The sequence below is a fragment of the Lissotriton vulgaris genome, chromosome 7, assembly GCF_964263255.1.
Source record: "Lissotriton vulgaris chromosome 7, aLisVul1.2, whole genome shotgun sequence".
Taxonomy (NCBI): domain Eukaryota; kingdom Metazoa; phylum Chordata; class Amphibia; order Caudata; family Salamandridae; genus Lissotriton; species Lissotriton vulgaris.
This window is the reverse complement of record NC_141695.1, coordinates 246,694,504-246,714,441: the sequence shown is the minus strand read 5'-3', so window position 1 is coordinate 246,714,441 and position 19,938 is coordinate 246,694,504. Positions and strand designations below refer to the sequence as shown.

Below are 19,938 nucleotides of genomic sequence, written 5' to 3'. Positions count from 1 at the left end.
GAGGCTATAATAAAACATTCTCTATTATTCCAAATTGCTTTGGGATGTTTCTTGTTTTGCGGTTTGCCCTTGGCTTTGCTACCAGAGGGTGAGCACAGGTTTATTTAGTGATTCTAGTCGTTTACCCTGACAAAAATTGAGATTATAAAAATAAGGTGGGTTTTTACACCCCATAACTAATACTCTAATTTCTTTAAGAGACTTAGACACTGAAGTGGGGACAGAGAAGAAAAGTCTCCTTCAGCAATTTGATTAGCACTTTTGCTGAGAGGAGCAGCTTATTAGTCTTCCTATAGCACTGCCATTTGGAAGATGGGTGTGACATGTGGGACTGTGATTTCTGTTGTTCAAGGTGAAAGGGACCCTTTAGGTGAGACCAGCTTTCTGTCTTGCCCCTTATCACTGTTAAGTGTTGCTGTTAGAGCTGTGAGCCATCTGCACTTGTCTTTCTCCCTCTGTTCTGGGTGCTCCAGGCTAGGCAGGACCCTCTAAGGAGGAGCATCGCTCTACACATGCTGTGTCTAGAGAACAGCCTGCAAAGGACTCTTGAAAGGAGAAACACTGCAAACTGGTTCTGAAAGTGCAATTAATTTCCATCTCTTGTTTGCTTTTACTGTATTAAAGTAGGAGCCACTGACTCACATGTATGTTTTTCCAGTTCTAAGTTCTCTTTTACCAAGGAAGGAGGGGCTCCATGGATTACTCAGAAGTCTGCTATACAACCATAACTGATGTCAGCTGGACAGCCAGGTTCTTAAAGATGAAGAGATATCATTTGAAGCCTTACCTATGACCTATGACGCTGTACCTATGACCTGAAGTCCTTATAATCACGCCTGCCTGCTTCAAGGGTGAAGAATCCTTCCAACACTGCAGAATGTGTGACTATTAATGGAATGTAAAAAGAAACAAGACTCCCATGCGGAGAGGGTCTGCCAGGAGAAGGAATCTGCTGAGAGTGATGTGTGAGCTTTAAGAGAGGTGGATACAGTGTCTTCAGAATTGCAGCACCAATGGGTCATCGCAGATCGGTGACTGCTGTGCAAGAAGAGCAACTGAGACTGACCTTATATCTGTAACCAGCAGATGTGCCTGCTGCAGAGTTCACCATCATAGCCAACAAGCATTTACAATGCAATGGTTTTGCCTTTGTTAAAGTTAGAGCTATTGGCATTGCTCTTGACATTATTTTTATTTATGTTTTTTTTTAACATAAATAAATGGCATTGTCATTTACAATGCCACTAGCTTTATCTCTCGCAAATGGCACACACAAACACACACAGAGCCCCCCACCACACACACACCCACCCACACAGAGCCCCCCACACACAGCCACACAGAGCCCCCCACACATACAGCCACACAGAGCCCCCCACACACACAGCCACACAAAGCTTCCTACACACACAGCCACACAGAGCCCTCCACACACACCCACACAGCACAAGCAGGAAACGGGGGCACACGGAGGCACAAGCAGGCAACAGGGGCACACAGAGGCACAAGCAGGCAACAGGGGCACACGGAGGCACAAGCAGGCAACAGGGGCACACGGAGGCACAAGCAGGCAACAGGGGCACACGGAGGCACAAGCAGGCAACAGGGGCACACGGAGGCACAAGCAGGCAACAGGGGCACACGGAGACACAAGCAGGCAACAGGGTCACACGGAGGCACAAGCAGGCAACAGGGTCATGAAAACAAGCACAAGCAGGCAAAAGGGTCATGAAAACAAGCACAAGCAGGCAAAAGGGTCACAAGCATGAATTGTAATTTAGACGGGGCTGAAGTGGAGAACGGTCAGTTCGGTAAGTAGTGCGGCTGGTGCAGTGGTACCAGGCCGAAAGGTGAGAGGGGCTGTCTGCACCCCAGTTTGGACAGTTTCCACTACCTAACAGGGATTGGTGGGAGGGAGGCGTGCGTACTTGCTTGCTTTAGGGCTGTTACTTCGGGGACGCAGTGCACGCTGCTGCCTGCTGCCGCTGGGACACGACAACAGGCAGGGAGAGGACAGGCTAGGAGAGAGCAGGGAGGGGACAGGCTGGGAGAGGGCAGGGAGGGGACAGGCTGAGAGAGGGCAGGCTGGGAGAGGGCAGGGAGGGGACAGTCTGTACATACAACCAAGAACCTACCAAAACCGCAGCAAGATACAAAGAATAACAACAGTATCTTAAGTGTTATTCTGTATCTGGAAAAAACACCTCCTCTGAACAAGTCTCAACTGCTCGACCACAGCAACCAGCAGAGTCAACACAAAGGAAGTCTTGCTACCCTTACCATGCAGAGTCTAGTATGGATGACAGTACAGTCGAGGGATACCGGCTGAGCACAGCACATACTAGTGTGGACGGCAAGGGCCAGGCACGGGCCCCCGGTACCCACACCGCAGGAAACCAGAAATCGCTCGAAGCCACTGCTAGCCAGAGTGCAGACAAACAGAAGACCGCTGCTGGCCACAGCAAAACAGCCACAAACCAGGTCATGTATGGGGTACAGACCTCTACCTAGATCCAGGCAGCCATAGACAGAGGAAAGCCAAGAAAGCAACCTGACCAGTTCTACGGCATCGCCAGTGATTTTCCAACAGAAAAAAAATGGCTTGCTGATAAGACCCTTCCTCTCGGCACCTGAAACAGGGGCAGAGGCTCTACACTAATGTCGCAACTAAGAGTCGCTCGGGGCCTCAACTGCTAACCCAAAGCGGAGCCAGGCAACGCAGCCACGTAGATGCCCCAAAGAGAAGCCGCATTCTCAAACTATTACTTAGGTGCTGGTGCCAAAAGTAGAATAAATTCTTCTTGACGTCCTATTTTAGAGGTGTCTGTTTTTTTACAACTCGCAAGCAATGACTGCAGTCTGCATCGAGCATTTGCCTCACACTCTTAAAGGAAAAATCCCAGGTGTTTATCATTTGTAAGGCACTAATGTTTTCCTCAACCTTTTCTGCTTAAGAGTACTTTAACGTTGCCAAAGTTGGCTAACAAAGGTATTTGACATCTTTAAAGTTATAATATGTGCCAAACGAGATATGTACCGTATCCACTGTGGTAGGGGATATTTCTGTTCTACCATCATGTTATATACAAACTACAGAGAACCTGTTTGTTTAAATGTGTGAATGTGCATGGATTTCGTAGCTGTACTTTTTTCATACTTTACAACTTTTTGTAAACACCCGCCTGCACTTTTGAAATCAGTAAGTATCACTATGCAACCTTTCAAAAGTATAAAACTTGGTTGTCTCAAATCTACCTAAAAACACAAAGTTCATCCACATAAGGTGTACGTACTTCACTGGGTGTTGGTATTTTTGTTTGGCTTTAAGATACTTTAAGTTATTCTTTTATTACTATTGTATTACAGTTTTTAAATCCACAGTGGAGGCGTGATCATACAAACTTTCTGTTAAGGGAGTGTAATAATTGGATCGGATATTGCTCTATATGGTATTGCATGTTGTCTCTTATGAAAAACACAAAAGAATTAGCCCAATAAAGTGAATGAAAGAGAGGACACTCCCACAGGCTGAATAATTCAAGTTTGCTTTTTCAGATTAAGGGTCTTGTTCAAAAAAATACTAGATAGAAGCTCCACTGCTTGATTGGAGCCCACCCTCTCTTGTTGCCCGTCTCTTTAATTCACTATATATTATTAGTTATTGGGTACTCTGAAGTACCCGAAAGGAAACGCACAAGGCTACAAGAAACTCACTATAAAATCAATAAATGTACTGGGAACACCAAAATTCAAAAGATTTATCTGGACTGGAGCTCCACGCACAGGACACGAGCCATCACAAAAAAGCAAGAGCCACTTTTACAGCACAAAAGTACAGATTAAATTTTTAACCCTATTCAATTCGGTGGCTATGCTGTAAAGCTGGTCAGTGCCACGACTCCCGCTCATCCCGGGACTTCAAACCGTACAAAAAACATATAATAAAGTTGATTCCCTCCCCTCGTCTTGGATCAGCTAGTGTAAGAGTCCCTGTGCAGGTTAGGTGAGGCTTGCAGAGAAACACAATAGCAAGTAATTCACCGACATTATTTCCACATCAGCGCACTCTGGGCATCATGAGCGCCCGGGATAACTATGCACCTGCTCGCATGCGAGAGTTTTCAGCAAAAAAGCATTGGGTGCAGCATCCTAAGGTACAAATGGAATAGCTTCAGCGCTCTGCGCCAGAGGCATCACGGCAGCCGTTGTCTCAGTTCACTCCTTACCCGCTGCCCAGAAGCAACAGAAGGCATGGGAACAAGGGACAGGGCGTGTGAGGGAGCAAGGCGGGTCCAAAGAGAGCCCAAGTGTAAGCTTTTCAGCATGTCCCTCAAGTCAAGGATACTAGAATTTGAATGTTCTGTGGGGCTGAGTTCAGTCCGAGGCGCCGGTGTGTAAAAGCGGTGCTACATGCACGTGTTCAAAAGCAATTCATTATACTGAAAACAAAATGTGCATTCCATGCCGTTCACTCTTTCTTTCGCGTGTGAATCACGTGCATTTTATTTTTAAATCTTACACAAGATAATAATGGGTTGTAAGCATGTCACAGAAACCGTTAGGTTGGGCATTCTTTTACACTGGTCGACGGTGGCTGAGCAGTAACGGGCTGGGTAGGGGTGACAATTAACTCTTGAAACCCAGGACGGCGCATTCGCCCCTCGGGGGTGAAGCAGGAGTGGGCCAATAGAACATCAGCATCTCAAATCCTGGAGACCACTTAAGACAGTAACACTAGACACACCCTTCAGGCGCACACTGTGGTAGCTCCGGTGTGGGGCTGTGCTGATGCCTTACCTTCTGGGAGTCCATGGCGGCGGACACCGGGCTCCGCAGGATCCTCCAGTGACTTGGGTAAGTGACTTCAGCTGGGTGAGGACTGAGGAGCGGCGGCCGAGGGCCTGTCACCCCGCCCCGCCCTTTGCTGCTGTCACACAGTCCCTCCGCCCTCAGGGCTGGGAGTCAGTAACAGGAAAGAAGGACTATAAAGTTAAGCGGGGGGAGTGGAGACGGGGCGGGGGGATTGGAGACGGGGGGGGGGGGCGGGAACGGGCATTGTAGAGCAGGAACGGGGGCCGGAGACACGGAGAGCGGGAGGGGGGCGGGAACGGGGGCCGGAGACGCTGCGAGCAGGAGAGGGGGTGGGAACAGCCAAATAAAAGCAAGCACTCACCTGGACTTCTTCCGGGTGCCGTCAATGCCGGACCAGATTCGGGGGCGTTCCCGAGGGCTTTTGGCGGACGTAGCGTGACGTCGCCAAAAGCCAAAAATTCTCGGGAACGCCCCCAAATCTGGTCCGGGATTGACGGACAGAGCCAACTCCCAATGGTTAGCCTCCATTTATGGAGCTAGCCAATCGGAGGAGGGGGCTGTTACCCGACTCCAAACACAGCTCATAAGATTTTTTCCTAGCGCATGCGTACTTCGTACGCATGCATCGCTAGTCAAAACCTAAAAACGGCCCCCTGGCTACACCCCTACCATCACCAAGAAGTATGACCCGGACTGTCGCTGCTGCTGCATTCCAAAAGATTGGCCTTCAGCTATTGTTGTTCTGCAGTTTCCATCAACATGGCCGGCCACCTGCTGTGCATCACAGTACGATTCAGGGGGCGATTGGCCCCACCGACGCCAAAGGCTTGCGCTCTCTGAAGACTGTAGTTTCTGCTGCCAAACTCTCCTGCGTCCTCTCTAGAATCAGGGCTGCTCCTGCAACCTGCAAGACCTCAGAACAATGAAGTCATGTTTAGCTGTTTTCCCTGCTGGCCACAGAGAGATCACTAGATCTGCATTGTGGTGAGACTGTGTTTAGGGAACTGTACTAAACTGAGCACTATAATTACTTACCTGGGGTTCTCTGTACCTACACCTCGATAGTACCGCACAAACACTCTACTCTTAGGGAGACCTGTCTTGAGACAAGAGAGGGGGACCTGGATATGGAGAAAGGGTGGGTGGTATCCCAAGGCGCCAAACGCCAGTTCATTTTATTGTATCTGGTAATATACCTGAGCGATATTCCATTTTCAGTATGCGTATTAAAAGTATTTTTATTTTTTTAATTAAAGGGCTTGGTATGGCAACCGGTTAATGCGCAGCTTGGTGGATGTTGAACACTGAGCTTATGCACCCCTACACTTCCTCCCTCAGAAGCCTTTAACAGCTCACATTACTACCTCTGAATTTGCCCAGTTGCCAGAGCCTTAGTAAAACAGACCGCTACATCATAGGCAAATACCTGCAACCTCAAAGTCAGTATCCACATGCAAATCTATACCAGCATCTTTCATGGCTGTCACCTTCAATGCATGCTTCTGTCTTCTCAAAATCTACAAGATCCTATTCCATTTTGCCCCCCATTTCAAAAACATCTGTTGCTTTTCACTCAGTTCTTTCTATTCATTACTTTCATCCTATTGATTATGTCCACAATATAATCCTTCATGTCACTGCCTGCACACCTGCATCTTAAACAAACAGAGACACGTAGTATGATGGCTTTTGACAGGCAGTGGGGCTCTTTAGAATTTCTACAGCCTGGTTTTCATAATGTACTTCATCCTTTCTTCCCATCTTGCACAAAGCACCACCACCTACTCCCCTCACAGTCCTTTCGACTACCATGCCATTCAGCTCTCCACCCACAAGCTCCATCCTGAGCCCTTGCATCTTTCCACTCGAACAACCCTTGTACTAAGGGCCACAGTATACATTATCGCATTCAAATCAGCAGGCAGTAGCTTTCTTCTGAAAATGTAAGGATAAGCTAGTGACAACCCCATCCCTGTGTCAGACCCTGGTAATATTTAGGTGTACTGTATTAGAGTGTCAATCTCCTGTTCATCATCATTCCCCTGTGTCTTTTCCATACCCCTACTCTTGTACTTTTCTTATTTACCATATAAGTGAAACTGGCCATATTCTGAAACATTTCTACGTCACTTTTGATTGAAATACTCAATATAAATTGTAAATGCAAACAAGGGCTCTGCACCAGCCATAGCGGCTTACAGAGGCATTATTTTAAAAGGTAAACCCTAGAATTTCTATCAAGCCATTCATCCGTCTGTGTGAAAGACTAGTTAACGTTTAGCCACTGTCTTCTCTGTTTCAGAAGGGAAAACCCTTTATGCTGGCAGCAGATGTTGGCTGTGGGACTGGGCAGACTACATGTGTGCTGGCACCTCACTTCGATAAAGTGGTTGGAACGGACATCAGTGAAGCTCAGATAAAGGAGGCCAAGAAGATGTCTAGTCTTCCCAACGTATCCTTTCTGTAAGTTATGTATGTCACCTGGCATGAAGAAGGGTCTGTGCCAAAGCCATGCTAAGTAGACTTAACTCTGGGCCAAATTGAATTGGTACTTAATGTGCTATAACAGCAGCCTGCTGTGTCCTTGATCATTTCTCATCTGGACACAAGGCATTTCTAAAGAATGCTACATCTTTCAACAAGGCAGTTGGGTTGCTCTGACTTTCTGTCCACATTTTCACTCCTTGGATGGCAAGTCTTACGGTGAACTTTTGAGGTGTACTTGTAACCAGTGGATTGAGATGATTTATACATTTATTGCTTTTTGCTTTTCAATTTTGTAATAAGATTTTCCGATGGATACTTTTGACAGCAAATTACTCATCTCATCATCAGAAAGTGCCACACTGGATCTGGAAAAACGTTCATCCGCAATGCTCCTTGTCACCAGATAGCGTTGTGGGGCTCCACATTGACTCCATACTGCCCTGGAAGTGATAGAGCTGACCCGCATATAAGCACCACCCCTGTGTCTAGGATTTATGTCCTTCCTTTCTGCCCGAGTGCCGCTGGCCGTGCAACCTTTGTCCTATCCTACTCCCCCATTTGCCCTGGGCAAGTGACCAGGAGCCCAGCTCTCACAGCCGCGTGGCCTGCTAATCAGCAGCCACCAACCGCAGGCCCCCTGCCTCTCATTGGATAACATTGGGCCTAACTACCTCTGCACCCGGCTGCCCCTGTACCGCTGAGGGTGTACCAACTGTACCTACCTGACCCTGGGAGACCCTGGAGTCTATGCCCAGAACGTTAACTCTGCCAGTCGAGTACTTACCTAAAAGTCGATAACTCACTTTTCTTTCTTAGGCTAACATTGACTGGTTTCACTTGGAAATTTTTCTAAAAGTGTGGCGTTTTGGAACTTTAAAATTTTCACCTAAAATCAGCCGAACTACGAATTTCGATTTACTCACCCGTCACCAGGAGAGACCTCAGTGCTGCATCTTTTAGCCCAGCACAAACCGTGAAAAGTAATTCTAACCGTACATACCAGTAACCTGAATTTTCTTCCATAGGAAACTATTGACTGTTTTTCTGTGAAATTTCTTCTAAGTATTGATTTTTGCAAACTACAAATATTCTTTAAAAACCGTAACAACTACCAAAACTTAATTACTTACCTGTTTTAGATTGAGGTCCCAGTGCTGAACCTAGGAGTCCAGTACTGGGTTATAAAAGTAACGCAAACTTACTTTACCTGCAAACTGAATTTCCTTCCATAGGGTAACATTGGTAAGTTCAACTGAAAATATTTCCAAGTGTCAACTTTTAAAATACAATAATATTCCTTAGAAATCACTACTGTAACCAAAACGCTTTTGCTCAACTGTTTACAACTCATGTCCCAGGACTGAATCCAGGATTCCATTTCTAAGTCGGGATGAAGTCATAGCAGAACTGCACAGCACCACCTTACGGCGTGCCAAAGTCTTGCCGGTGAATGTTTTCCTGATCCGTTCTAGCGACTGGGGGCTATTCTAAGGTGACAAATTGGACAGTAGAGTATACACCAGAAAGAGCATCTGTTTTGTGGCCATAATTCCCACCTCACTGTTAAATGAATGACATACAGAAGATAAGTACATCTGAATGAGTTTGCGGAGTATTCACATGCAATGCTTGCTGTGATAGAGTGGTTCCTATCTGATGAATTTGGTTACTCCTTCTATTATTGACTGTTTGCACTTGCAAAGTTAATATCTTGGGGCCAGACATCAACGCTTGCATTTTGTGACTATCAAATTGTGTCGCTTTGCGACTTGCAATTTGCGAGTCGCAAAATACAATGTACAACAGTGTCACAGACACTGTTAGCAATTCCCAATGGGGTCGCAATTTGATTGCCTCTTCAGTATTCATGAGACAAGTGCAATTTGCGACCCCATTGGGCATGGCTAGCACTCCCAGGGATGGTGGCCTGTTGGGGTCAGCAGACCACCATGTCTGGGACTGCTTTTCACATAAATAGTTTATTTTTATTGAAATGCAGCCCGTTTTCCTTAAAGGACGTTCTGGACTTTGCAGGTGAGGCTCTCGTTGATCCCGGCGCAGAGTGGATTGCCGTAGTACAGTTTGCTGCTGATGTGTGACAGTTTTCCTGTGTTCGGGGGGGACCCACTTGAAGGTCTTACGGAGGAGGCGGGGGTGTGGTAGCAGGAGGAGGTGATGGCGTTGATCTGGCGGTCCATTTTGAGTTTGGAGTCCAGGATAATGCTGAGGTTGCATGTGTGGTCCGTGTGGCAGGGGCCACCAGGTGTCATTCCAGGCATTGGAAGGTGGACCCATGATGAGTACGTTGGTTTTGTCCATGTTGAGTTGAAGGCGGCTGTTCTTCAACCATCTGGCGACGGCTTCCATTCTGTCTTGAAAGTTGCGTTTGGTGATGTTGGGTTCGTTGGATAGAGAGAGGATGAGTTGGGTGTCGTCTGCGTACAATGTGATGTTGAGTCTGTGTGCTCTGACGATGGACGCAAGTGGGGCCATGTAGATGTTGAACAGGGTTGGGCTAATGGAGGATCCTTGTGGGACTCCGTAGGTGGTTGGAGTCCGTTCTGAGAGAAAAAGAGGGAGTCTGACTTTTTGCATTCTGCCGGAGAGGAAAGAGAGGATGCAGTCGAGGTCCCACGTCGTGGAGTTTGTGGGCTACGGGGCTGTGAGAGATAGTGTTGAAGGCCGCGGGGAGGTCTAGAACGATGAGGGCCACATCTCTCCTCTGTCAAAGAGGGCATGGATGTTGTCTGTTGCTGCGAGAAGTGTGGTTACAGTGCTGTGGTTCTTCCTAAAGCCTGATTGGGATTCAAGGATGTGGTTTTCTTCCATAAAGGCGGCGAGTTGGCTGTTGACTGCTTTTTCCATGACTTTTCTGGATACAGGAGAAGGGAGATCAGTCTGAAATTCTTGAAGTTGGTGGGGTCCGCTGAAGGTTTATTCAGGAGAGGGTTAATCTTGGCATGTTTCCAGTCGTCTGGGAAGGAGGCAGTCTTGAAGGAGCGGTTGATGATTTGTTGAAGATCGAGCGATGATGTCTGCGGCTTTGCCACAGATGTGGTCGGGGCACGGGTCCTTGGGGTCCCCAGAGTAAGGGAACTTAATTATTATTCGATGCTGAGGGCGGACCAGCTGTCTAGTGTCTGCTGTGTTCTGCTGGGAGCTCTGGGAGGGGGTTCCTCATGGGGTTTGTTGTCATCAAAGTTGTCATAGATTTTATGATGAAAGAAAGCGCTGAGTCTGTCGCAGAGGTCCTGGGAGGGAGTGATGTCTGTGGACTCGCTGTTGGGCTGGGCGAACTCTTTGATGATGCAGAAGAGTTCCTTGCTGTTGTCTGCGTTGGTGGAGATTCTATCCTGAAGTGCTTTCTTCCTGGAGAGTCTGATGAGCTTGTGGTGGGCAGGGGTAGCTGTTTCGAAGTGTTGAGGTCTGTCTGGTTTTGGAGTTCCTCAACAGTTTTTCGAGACGTCTGGAGGTGCAACTGGAGTCTCGGAGTTTGGTGAAAAACCAACTGGCTTTCTTGGCATAGGGCTTAGAGGCTTTCTTGAGGGGGCGATGGTTTTGGCGCAGTCAGTGATCCAATTGTTAATAGTGTGGGTGGCGGTGGTGGGGTCATCATCTGTGGTGGGAGCTGAGCTGCTGAGGGCAACGGTGAGCTGGTGGTCGCAGATCTTGTTACAATTTCTGCGCTGGAGCTGATGCGGGCACCTGCGGGGGATGTTGGATTTGAAGGTGAAGAGAACACAGTGGTGGTCCGTCCATGGGAGTTCGGAGGTGTGGCTGAAGGTGATGGAGTTCTCTGCTGTGAAAACGGGATCGAGGATGTGCCCAGCTATGTGCATTGGTTCTGGTACTATCTGCTGGATTACTATGGTGTGGAGGTTGTCCAGGAGGGAGGCGAGTTGGGGTCCTGGTGGTTGTCGAGGTGAAAGTTGAGGTCTCCTAGCAGCATGAAATCGGTGGAGTTTATGGCATGCGTAGAGGAAATAACCCAGGTGATTGCAGTTTTCCAATGGACAAGGCTCTGGACCTTGATGGGCTTCCTACGGCAGTTTACAAAGAGTACTCCGAGCTCTTGGCCTCCAGACACCTAAACATGTACCAGGATGCCACAGAAGCAGAGTCTCTTCTCCCATCCTTCAGAGAAGCCGTTCTAGTCACATTTCTCAAACCCAACTAGCCAGCAGACCAGTGTGACTCCTATCGCCCCCTATCACTCATAAATACTGACGGTATGATTTTTTCAGATCGCCTGCTTCTACTGCTGCCAGTGATGGTTCACCCGACCAATATGGCTTTATCCCAGGTAGGTTGACATCTCATAACCTTTTTACCCTGTTCACAGTAATGCACCACTTACATCGACAGATCACCGCTGTAGCTGCACTGTGGATGCCACAAAAGCAATTGATTTTCTGGAGTGAGAGTACGTCTACCCACAGTTGCAGAAGCTGGGATTTGGCACCCAATTCCTTGCACATACTCAACTTTTACTCACCGTCCCTGCTGCCCTCGTACGAATCGACAGTCTCATCTCTGAACCAATCCCAGTAATGCGCGGCATGAGAAAGGGATGTCCACTCTTACCTCTATTGTTTGCCATTTCTATGGAGCCCCTCGCTGCACGACTTCGCCAGCCAGATGCGGAGAGAGGCATGAGTTTCACATCCCGCAGTCTAGTTATATCACTCTGCCTGGGTGATAGTACCCTTTATGTGTGCGCCCCCCCCCCACACCCCCCCAGACCATCCTGGCCACATTAACACGTGAGGTAGTGAAGTTTGGTGGCTATTCCGGAATACAAGTGAACTGGGCCAAATCGGTTTTATTCCCCCTGACTGAGGCAACCCAGCCCTTCCCCATAGAATACCATTTCAAATGGGCTACGATTAAATATTTGGATCAGCAGGGACCCTTCAAAACTGTAGCCCACAAACTATGGGAGAGCCGTGGTCTGGCTGGAAGATCGTGTCCTGTGTGGTCTAGGTTACCATTATTTATGGCGGGCCGGATCACCTTGGCTAAAATGGCTGTGCTGACCACATTTCTTTATCTTTTTGTAAATATCTCAGTCTCCCTTCCCATTAGGTTTTTTTTAAACACCTATGGTCCAACCTGATATCATTGATATGAGGTGGACGACAACCCAGGGCCCCATAGGAACCGACTCAAATTGCCGCAATCATGAGGGGGTATGGGAGCTTCTTACATGGACCTCTATGCCTTGTGTGCCCAGGCCTAGTGTACACCCTAGAGATTCACCACACACCATTTCAGCTATATGTGGCAATTGAACTAGATAGGGTTTCTCTTCGCCGCTCACTTGAGCTTTTTTCCTCCCCTACAAACCACCTGGGCCTGAGATTGACACTATACAGTGTGTCCATTGGGCATGGGCTGAGCACAGAAAATGTACTGGTATCCCGCTGCTGCATGCCCCTTCTGCTCTTGTAGCTAACCCATCCCCTACTACTGCCATTGCACGATAAAGGAGCGATAAGCCGTACAGTTAGACTAGGTATTCATACTTTCACAGATCTTTACCCTGATGACCACTTCCCCACCCAGCAGCCACAACCTCACCTGCCCCTGCACTGCTAGACACTTTATTATACTCTAACAACTATGTGCCATTTGCCGCATGATTTATGCCACCTTCCCTGCTCCTCTGCGGATACTCACTGCAGTGGAATGCGTCTACACCAACGCATCACGGCGCAAGTTGATAACGCGACTGCACCTCTATATTCCACAGTCCACTACAGTTCTCGTTCTGAAGGCTCTTAAAGCCTGGAATACTGATCTAGGGACCCCCTTAACGGATGCCCAGTGGACCTTCTGCTGCAACCAACTTGAAATGTTATCCCCCTATCTGCTCTGCCTCATACGTTTCAAATTCCTACATCGGCTATACCGTACACCCACACAATTATCGTGGATGGGGAATCTGACGCTCACTGTCAGTGGTGCCCCACACCCCATTCTGATTTTATACCTTTAGCCTGGCACTGTCCCAGGGTTGCAGCCTTCTGGACAGAGATCTTCCACATACTGAAAGACATCACAGACCTACTCATTCCCCTTTCCCAGTAATTTAGCTGCTTGCCTATGTAAAAGAGGTGCCACGTGGCATCCACAGAGTAGTCTCTATGATGCTCCCATTGACCAGGTGCTGCGTTGCGATTCACTGGTGTAGATCGAAGGCTCCAACGCTCTAAGCATGGTTCCTCAACATTGCATACTGCCACAACCAGCTCTCTGCATTCTGGGAACTAATGCCGCCGGATTCTCATCTGAGGGACATTTTGGAACCCTTTACCTCCTACCTTCTGCGGAGAAACTCTACCTCCCCCATGGCGGCGGAGCATTCTTCTACTGCTGAGGAAGATGTTATATGATCCTTATTTGTAAGATTACCAGGGGTGCATATTGGGGTTGGATGGCCACCTGATCATTAATGATTATCGCAACACAGGTTAAGGTTACAGATGTCAGCCTTCAGAAAACTCTGCATTTTTCTAGAATGTAATCGATATGGTCGGTTGCTTCAGATCGCACAGTATGTACTGGTTATGTAAGCATGACTCTTGTTGATTGTGGAGAGGAGTGGTGCTGCGGCCAGGGCAGCTGACTTCAGTGCACAGGGTTCACAGTTCGATCCCTGGCTCCGGCGGCAGCTCAGCTCAGCACCATGGGACTCTGGGCAATAGCTCACTTAATTTCCACGATGGCCCCCAGTGCCTTGAGACCCCTTAAGGTGAGTATTTTGCGCTTTACAAATACGGATTGTATTGATGGTATGCTGATTTCCTTCGACACTGCCGACCATTTCTAAATAAACAACAACAAAAATAAATAATGCTAATTTATTCCCGTCTGCTGCTTACCATAGGCTCACTGCAGCGTCGCTCTTCTTTGCTGCCACCCCACTATTCCTGAAGCCGATACCTCACTTCCTTTCAAGGTTGATTAGCACCGGCCAATTACAGTTTCCATACAAAAAATCTTTCCGCTTGTCACTGCTTCTTTCTATTTGTTGCATCACGGCATGCTGCCCTTTATCACTCTGCATGCACGCAGCCAATGTAAGCAACAGTTCATATGTACTGCCTCTGACTTCCACATCTCTCCCCCTCACCCTGTTTCTCTCTTCAGTCTGTGGTGAGAATAGAGGAGTGAGGGCTCGCCTGGATGCTGGGAGTTGTAATGCATGAAGTCTGCCCTCCATATGACAGTGCCTCTGGTACAAGTTCACAAGCCCTTAACCACGATTGCCCTTAAACAATATTGCGCACCCTACGCTGAATACCTTCAGTGTTGATAGTACCTTAACTAATATGGTGCCCTTTGGATGACACTGTACGAGTGTTATGCTGGTCCAAATAATCCAGTTGTCACCTTCCTTCCAACCCTAAAGCTGGCTGAGCTGCTGCAGTTAGGCTGGTGGCTACTGGAGGCCGTGAAAGGCATCAACGAGTTCACGGGGTCCAGGCCGCTGCAGCAGCAGGAGAAACTGGGCCTAGCAAAGCTGGAGCAGGCGACATGCATGGTCTGAGAGCTCAGTTTGTTAAGGTAGGACAGGGGTGGTGGTCTGTCTGGGCCGGTACAGCATCACACATTTAGCAGGAGTACTTTTTAATGTAAAACATGCTTAAGGCAAGTCTGAATCTGTATGCTGCATCTTTGTGAAGCAGACAAGTCTGTTTCTGGAGCATGCTTTAGGTAAAGTTATACTTCTGATTTCTGAGGATAGAATACTCTTTTCTCAGAGCGCAGTACAGCCTTATTTCTTCTCTTTAGCGCTTCAGTGAATGTATGAGTGGGTTGTTTGGTGAGAAAATTATGAGTTTCACTTAGGCCATGAACTAAAGCAGTATATTAAACATTTAGAATGTGATACCTTTTGGTTGGTCTTGCAATTGATAAGGCACTAGAGACAATACTGGGAAGCTGCTGCTATGAAGCCTCACTTGGACATGTTGCAGCACTTAGAACAAAAAGATGGTAATGCTGCCCCTGCTGTGCCAGTCATGCTATTCCGTCCTCTCCCTGATACGGTTACAAGTTGTAAGGCTCCGGAAACTTGCAGCACGCCTTTTGTGTGCATAACATGCACCAGAGAGTTTAAAAATAGGCCTATATTTGCCAGCTTCAATGCCACAGAGTGACATACTTGCGTTCATCAACAGGACATTATCAGCGTGTCTTTGCAATGCGCAATGCATCACATGCAAGTGCTATAAATGGGACCAGTCGTCCCACTTTTTCTTACTCAGTCATAATTAGTAACCGTTTTGTTTAAGGTTTGATGGGACACGGTATTGAAGATTTGAATTGGTTAAACCTGCATCAAAGTGTAATATTGTTTTGGAAGTCTTCAGATTAGACAGGCATCGTAGCAGCTGACAAGTGACAAACTACTACAACGCATCCAAAACGCCTCGGCACGACTGGTCCTCGATGTACCATGCCACGGCCACATCACCCCCCACCTGAGAAACCTGCACTCCACAAGACTGGCCCAGCCTACCTCAAAAAACGACTCTCCTTCTACATCCCCAACCGCCAGCTACGCTCCGCCGACCTCTCACTCGACACCGTCCTGCGCATCCGAAGAACAACCACCGGTGGGAGATCCTTCTCCCACCTCGCCCCCAAGACATGGAACACCCTCCCACTGAGCCTACGACAGACCCAAGACCTGCTGACCTTTAGGAGGATACTCAAGACCTGGCTGTTCGATCAGTAACCCCCCTCAACCCCCAGCGCCTTGAGAGCCACGCGGGTATGTAGTGAGCTTTACAAACGATTGATTGATTGATTGATTGAGGTAAGGACACAACCCCCTCATTAACCCCTGAACTGTAAATGGGATTTTTCATTTGTTGCGATCAATAAAGTACTGACATTTCCTTTTTACGAATATCTTTCCTTTGTATAAATCTGTAACTATCCTACGCATGCATCACCCACCATCTTTTCATTCAGGTCCGGCTCTAGGGCGGTGCGATTGGTTGGTGCCACCGCACTGGGCAATGACTTTGTGCGGGAGCGCCATGTTTATTGTTTTAAAAGCACCAGATGCCATGTTTCTTGTCCAAGCAATTTTCAAGCATCAATAAAAATGTCACAATAACTCTGGTGATTAATGTTCTTCCTGGAGAGACGATTCAGAAAATTCTGCCTAATTCAGACACTGTTCATCACCACCCCCCTTTTCTGACCCCCTTTTCTGAATCACCCCCTTTTCTGAATCCTTCCTGGAGAGAGACTGGACGTTTGTCAGGTAGAGGACTTGACTCATCATAGCACAGAAGGGTAATGTGCATGCTGCAAAGAACGTGTCCCATTCAGATCACAAAGTGCGTACACTATAAATAGGTCAAAAGGTTATCGCTTTTGTCACAGAGATCCTTCTGTTACTTGTATTATAAGAGTTAAAATCCTAATATAGTGCAGTGAGCTATTACTGTTGTCAAAGATCTGCATGCAAACTGCTACATGTTCTTTTTTGCCCAGTCTTTCCTTATCCTAATATTGACAAAAGGGTTCATTTGGGAAGAAATCAATTCTTATTATTAAAGAAACAATGGTGTTACATTTCAAATTCTGAATTTGTGCTTTTCCAGACCAACTATACTGCCTCCCAGTATGGATGACATGTGACTTTGTAGGCCTCCTGTCTTATGTAACATTTCCTATTCATTAATTTACACACGTATGATTGTCTCAGTGTAATGTATGTCTGATGTAAAGTTTTCGGACACATTAAACTGGTATACATGGTGCTGTAAAACTAAATGAATCTAAGAGACACTGGTTATGGAGACTTGGGGGGCATTGTCAAATGATGGTAGTGAGAGAATCCATGGTGAGGCGGTTATGGGGGGGGTGCCAACAATCATTGTTGCACAGGGCATCACCAGTACTAAAGCTGGCCCTGTTTTCATTCATCTGATCACCCAGACAACTATCCTTGTACTCATACAGTTATCCATCCATACAAACCGCTATCATTCCACCCACACACCCATCCTAACTGCAGCTCTGCTTGTTAAATTCTCACATTATCTGGATGGTAACCACATAATTCCACTATACATCACATACATCCACTCCACTCTATAACACCTACATTTTCACATTTACAGTCCCTATAGCTCGAACTCTCGTTTTCTAAATGATCACTCCACTGCAAACAAAACAAAAAACATGGATAAAAAATATTGTCATTTACAACGTCAACGGCACTAACTTTCACAAATGCGAAACCGATTGCATTGCAAATGCTTGTTCTCTTTCTTGGCTTCTAAACTTTGGAAATCTTTACAGCTTCATTTTCAGTGCGTCGCTAATCACTTTACTTTTTTAAAGATTACGAAATCCTAGTTGTTTCTGTAATCTCCCTTTCAATATGGCTTCAAGTCTGTTTTCCAGCGACAAAATGTCTGAGGAGGGTATTACCTTGATTTACAAGTACTTTTCATTTATTTATCCAGTCGTGGTCTTTCGCTGCCATACATGGGTATACAATAATTTTATAAGCTGTGAATTTTCTGTATTTACTGTCTTTCACATCCATGTGTTCTATTTTTTTAATCACACATTTCATACCTGAAACTTGGTTGTCTCTTTTGAAAAGACAACTGAGGTTCGTCTTTTGAATGGTTTGTAAATCAGCTCCACAGTATATGCTATTCTGCATTTCAACCCCGTATTTGGGTGTAAGATTCACCTGACCATGTCTGTTATTTTTGGTCATATTTAAATTTCTGTCCTTTAATAAATTGTCTTGCATATTTGATATATATGTATTTTCTTTTTATTGAGCTTCTGTTTGTTTCAGTTTTTTTCTTGTTTGAATTCAATTAAACAATTGCCCATCCCACTCCTCATTAAATGATTATTCTAGATCATTTCATAACATGACCATAAACAAACTTCCTCCCCAAAGCTACTGCACTGTGCCTATGTCTCCTCAATGTATTGAAAACGTTCCCCTTTTCATAATGTTCTTTTTTTTGCACTTTGTAGTGTCAGCCCTGCAGAGGAGCTCCCTTTCGAAGATACCTCCGTGGATCTGGTCATAGCATCCTCAGCAGCACACTGGTTCAACCTTGAGAAATTTATGAAGGAAGCAAACCGAGTCCTTAAGCCTCGCGGTTGTATGGCCTTGCTGACCTACACTTCGCATTTTGAAGTTCATGCCAAGGACTGTTCTGACAACTTGACCACAATCTACCGTGAGGTGATCAGATGAAATAATGGATGTGTGTTGAAAGAGGACTCTGTTATAGGATATGTCCTGACTTTGTGGGATCATGCCAATCGCTTTACTGCTTGCAGCACTACATTTTTCGTTGTCATGAATTTCCAGCTTAAAAGTGTGTATAGAGTATGGCTGTGGAAGGCATTGTCTGGTGGGGTATATCCTAAAAAGATTTTCTTTTTTTGGGAAATGTGGATTAAAACTGCAATTTTTATGAATGTAACTCTTTACTTTAATTAAAGCGTCTTATTAGTATATGTAGGAGGCTACATTGTACCTTCTCAGGAGAGGCATTGCTTTAAAGTTTCATCACTGCAAGTTCCACCTTCAAAGGGACTGGTACTGCATGAATTTTTTCCTACATTGCTAAATTGAAACTGTTGTAAAGTGGTCAGAGGGATTTGGCAATTGGCAGTTGTACAGTAAGTTATAGAGATGTTTGACTCGTCAAATTTGCATTAGACCACGTTGCCACCACAGCACCATTACAGCAGGAGGAATACTTGAGAAAGCAGACTTTCCCAAAGTGTGAAGCCAGAGGTGACCTGTGTTTTCAAGGGGTCCATGTAACCCAAGGCTCTTCTCCTTACACCCGGTTGCTCCTGCACAGTTCATGTGTGAGCTGCAGTTAGAGTTTAACAGAACAAATACCACCATATCGCCCAGCAGTGTGCTTCTGGCTTCAGAGACTGGTCTGCACTGGTAGATGCTGTGAGTGAAAGCTGTGCTGTGACCGAAGTAAGCCCTGATGTACTTGGAGGCCTCAAATGCCAGAATGCCACCATGCTGATGAATTCTGTCACAACTAAATTCATGCAAGTGTGAGGATGTGGAGGCCAGTCCCTTCTGCTTCCCCCTCTGGGTCTGCTAACCCTCTTCTGAATATATCTAGGTTTGTGAAGAGAGCCAGAACGTAGGGGAAAATGGGGGCAATGAGAGGAGGAAGAAAAAGAGACACTTGCAGTTTGGTTATCTGAAAGCTTGGCTGGATTTCATAATCCACAGATCCTGTGATCTATAATTTACGATGTAGGTAGGCTGTAACTCGTCCACAAGCATACTTAAGGTCATGGGTGTTCGCAGAAATGTTTCCGGGAGGGGGGTGGGGGTGGGGGGGGGGGGAATTAAATCTTAACTCCATCACCATCCTCCGACATGATTAAGCACAAGCATTAAATACATTAAAAAAAATGTTATAAGACGAAGAGCAGACGCCCTGGCAACTACAATAAAACAGAAAAACTAAAAATGGCCGGAAAAAAACAAAACAATTCTAAAACAGGTTGATGTGGTTCTAGAGCATGGGTACTCACAAACTTTCTCTCAGGGCCAAATTTACAGTGTGGTTTGTGGCAGAGGGCCGCACCGGTGGG

The 19,938-nt window shown here is 46.5% G+C and overlaps 1 protein-coding gene across 2 annotated transcripts in view; it reads left to right on the top strand.

The window, feature by feature from the left end:
* LOC147701303 (putative methyltransferase DDB_G0268948) overlaps nt 1-19,938 on the top strand; it is a 223,068-nt gene that overhangs the window by 108,537 nt on the left and 94,593 nt on the right. For both annotated transcript variants that reach the window (XM_086930028.1, XM_086930027.1), the window contains exons 3-4: nt 7,115-7,275; nt 18,331-18,544. In XM_086930028.1, coding sequence (XP_086786154.1) covers nt 7,115-7,275; nt 18,331-18,544 — 375 coding nt within the window. The remainder of the gene's footprint in view (nt 1-7,114; nt 7,276-18,330; nt 18,545-19,938) is intronic.